Source organism: Paramisgurnus dabryanus, chromosome 10, assembly GCF_030506205.2.
Source record: "Paramisgurnus dabryanus chromosome 10, PD_genome_1.1, whole genome shotgun sequence".
NCBI lineage: Eukaryota > Metazoa > Chordata > Actinopteri > Cypriniformes > Cobitidae > Paramisgurnus > Paramisgurnus dabryanus.
The window spans coordinates 30,838,535-30,841,965 of record NC_133346.1 but is presented as its reverse complement, the minus strand read 5'-3'; the positions used below and the strand labels follow the sequence as shown (position 1 = coordinate 30,841,965).

General features: G+C 37.7%; 1 protein-coding gene across 6 annotated transcripts in view; it reads left to right on the top strand.

Moving 5' to 3' along the window:
* The first annotated feature begins 2,578 nt into the window (after nt 1-2,578).
* The window catches only part of nrg1 (neuregulin 1), an 89,747-nt gene continuing 88,894 nt past the window's right edge, over nt 2,579-3,431 (top strand). For all 6 annotated transcript variants that reach the window (XM_073816096.1, XM_073816095.1, XM_073816092.1 and 3 more), the window contains exon 1: nt 2,579-3,038. In XM_073816096.1, the coding sequence (XP_073672197.1) occupies nt 2,585-3,038 (454 nt within the window). In that variant the 5' untranslated portion in view covers nt 2,579-2,584. The remainder of the gene's footprint in view (nt 3,039-3,431) is intronic.

Genomic DNA, 3,431 nt, shown 5'->3' with positions numbered 1-3,431 from the left:
ATCCATCCCTCATTAAAGTAATCCAAATGACACCAGTAAGTTAATATGCCTTCTGAAATAAAATGATATGTTTGTGAGAGAACTAGGTTAGTCATCAATATGAAACTTATGGTTCAAAACAGCATAAAACAAAATCTTTCCCAAGCTCAAGGACGCAATAGACATTAAACAATCATCAAGATTATCATAATGTTCAGAATAATTAATCAGAACTTATTCAGATAATATTAAGAAAGGATATATGTTTTGAGTTGAGACTCTAAGGAACGCATGGTAGGTGAAAGTGACTTCCATAATTTTGGTGTCATGACATTCAATGATCTACAGCACCATCCATAGATGACAGATGGGGAAATGAGGGACAGTAAGGAGGAGTTTGGAGTCAGATGACAAGGGATAATAGTGGTCTTCATTGGAGATTATAGAGGTTGTTATATTTTAATTGACATATGACTTTTCCCATTCAGTGATAATTATATTCTAGTATAACTACAGAACCTTGTCTTTTTGATTGATTTATATTTGTGTTTTCTGTCTTGTTTTTAGACTTGTAATGATTTCTGTTGTTTTGTTTTGAACTACATACACTCACAATATGTGGTGTATATATATGGTGATTTCTCATTGTCATTTGGAGGCATTTTATGAATTGAGCAGGAGAGGTTTTTGCTGACAGATCCTCGACTTTGGGTGAGTGTATATACTCGTATGTTGATTTTAATCATCTCTATTCACTAAAAGACAACTTGATTATGACAATTCCATTCAATTCCTTTGCACTTTACTGGCAAGACTTGTGCAGTATTGCCAAAGCATTGACTATTACATGATGAATGAGCAAAACAATCAAAATACAATACAAAACCAAAATAAACCAAAACATAAATAAATACAGAACACAAAATACATTTGTAGCTGATTCTCTGTGTTTATGGGATACAGTATTATGCTGCTGTTGTGATCCGGTCTGATTTTTCTCTCAAAATCTATCTTAAATTTCTTGTTTTGATAGTGCCATAAAGTATGGTGGAGTTTTATGAAATGTTGTGAAATTAGCAAATGTTTTGAGTCTTTCTATAGTCAGTGATAATTCAGTAAATATATATGTATACACTATACATATAATGTATACACACACACACACACACACACACACACACACGCACACACACACACACACACATATATATGCATACCACGGGGCTGTTGAATGCTTTATTGTAATTGGTTGAGAAATGTTTCACAGGTGTGCATTATTTCTCACAAAAAAAACCTGAACACCAGATCTGTCACATGTCTTAAAATGACCACCAGAGCAATGTATTGTATTTAAAAATAATTCACACCCACGTTGTTACTACTCTGCTTTGCATTGTGCCACATTACCACCTTGGGTTCTCATTATTTACTAATAATTTTATGCCCGGTCGTCAATTATTCCTATATATATATATATATATATCTACATCAGATATCTGTGATCCACTTACAGCTGCGTAAAAAAGTTTAGTCTTTTGTGATTTAGTGGCATCTTTGTATTTTTTTGCAATTGTATAAATAGTTTGTGTTATGCTGGTTTAAATGTTGTGAGCTGTGAATGAACAGATGAAGGTTCTGGTCCTGACACTAAAGGGTTCGAATCATTTGACTTTATGTGCTTGCTTTTAGACCTCATAGCTAATTTTTAATATAATGATTATTAATGGGTATTGTCCTTCAGCTATATAAGATTTGTTTAGTGTTGCTCTGTTTACGTTTATGCTTTTATAATTTTGTTCCCATTTCTCCCATTGAGAAAACTCATGAGTTTTTATTGGTCCCTATTCACATCTCACTGTCATGTAGTGCAGTTGGTTCAATTATTGCTTTTAGGATCACTTGCTTTAGTTTTAATTAATGCAATGTAATCTGTTAGCTCATTTACTGTGGGAAATCAAGTCTTTTGAGTTTTCCTTTCAGAATTCCTCATTTTGATTTATTTCAGTTGTTTTGTGCCAATGTGTGTCGTCCTCCTGTTATCATTGATAGTGACGTCATCACTGCACAGAGGACTTTCAAGCCACATGATTAGAAATTAAATATGAGGTATTTTAATATTACAAGATCACATCATTGTGCACTCATTTCTATGGATTTTACTGAAGTCTTGGAACAGGATAAACATCTTTTGTGAAATCTGTTCGTGGAAAGGTCCCGAGAAATGCTTATCTATGCAAGGTTTTGTTTTGATAACATGAATGCGCAGACATTTTTAACCTGGAAGAGGAAAATATTTGTCTGTCAAAGATTAATTGATTTGGCAGCCAAAGCTGTGAAGTTATAAACTATCTGTTAAGTGCATGCTGCGCGTGTTGTTTGCAACAGTTTTTAATGGTGGAAGTTTCACATCTGATTTAAAATGTTCTTCTTTCTTTAAAAACTCAGCTCTTCTGTCTGCACGTCTCTCTCTCTCTCTCTCTCTCTCTCTCTCTTTCTCTCTCTCTCTCCCTCTCCCCCCGCCTCCTCTGTTAAACCCATCAGATTTACCTCTCACCTTTGAAGGTCTCGCGCAGCTCCAGTTAAGTTAGTTGGGTTCAGGTTCAATATGCGGGTCATTCCGGAATCCATCGGTTCTTCAGTCTGTGCCGTTATTCTGTGTTTCTGTCTCGTGTGTTTCTCCCGGTGCCGGAGCTTCACGTGCACACCGCCCGCGGGCTCAGTTCGGGATCACGCGCTTCGCTCCGGGGTCGTGTTTGAGGGGGAGTTCGAGGAGGAACTCAACCGGACCGAAAGGCAGGTGGACGGGTCCAGATCCAGTCAGTTACGCGTCCGAGTTCGTCAGGTGTGGATGCTGAAGGCTGGTGGGCTGCTCAAAGACTCTTTGGTCTCTCTTATCTGGGTTGATGGTGTCAGTTGTTTACAGCTCAGAACCGGAACTCGTTACTTGTTCTTCATGGATCCCACTAATGAGACGTCGGTGTTTACGGCGGTATTCCCGCCGGTGGTAACGAAGCGCGCCGTGAGGAAGCTCGTGAGTGAAGTTCTGTGTCAGGAGTGCGGTAAGACTCTTTACTTATCTACTCGACACATTCACTCAGGTTAACACGATACATAAAAGCACATCGTTCTGCTGATACTACAACGACGGCATTAATACTTAACTGTTTTTGTTGTTGACACGTGCGTTTAAAGGAACTCTCTGAGGTGCTGAATCTGACAGAGAGTACGCAGAAGTACATTATAATTATACTGAAGGGTCTAATACATGTACCATGGTGTTTACACATGGTGTTTATACACGTACAGTACTATTGGTGGTTTCGTATGAAACGTTTCTGCAATCATTCTGCAACACATCACTAATGTGGATTTAAAGTCATCTATAAGAAAGATTCAGAAGCTTTGACCGTCATGTCTTAAATCTGTGTTTCTGGCAGGATTTCTGCTGAGAT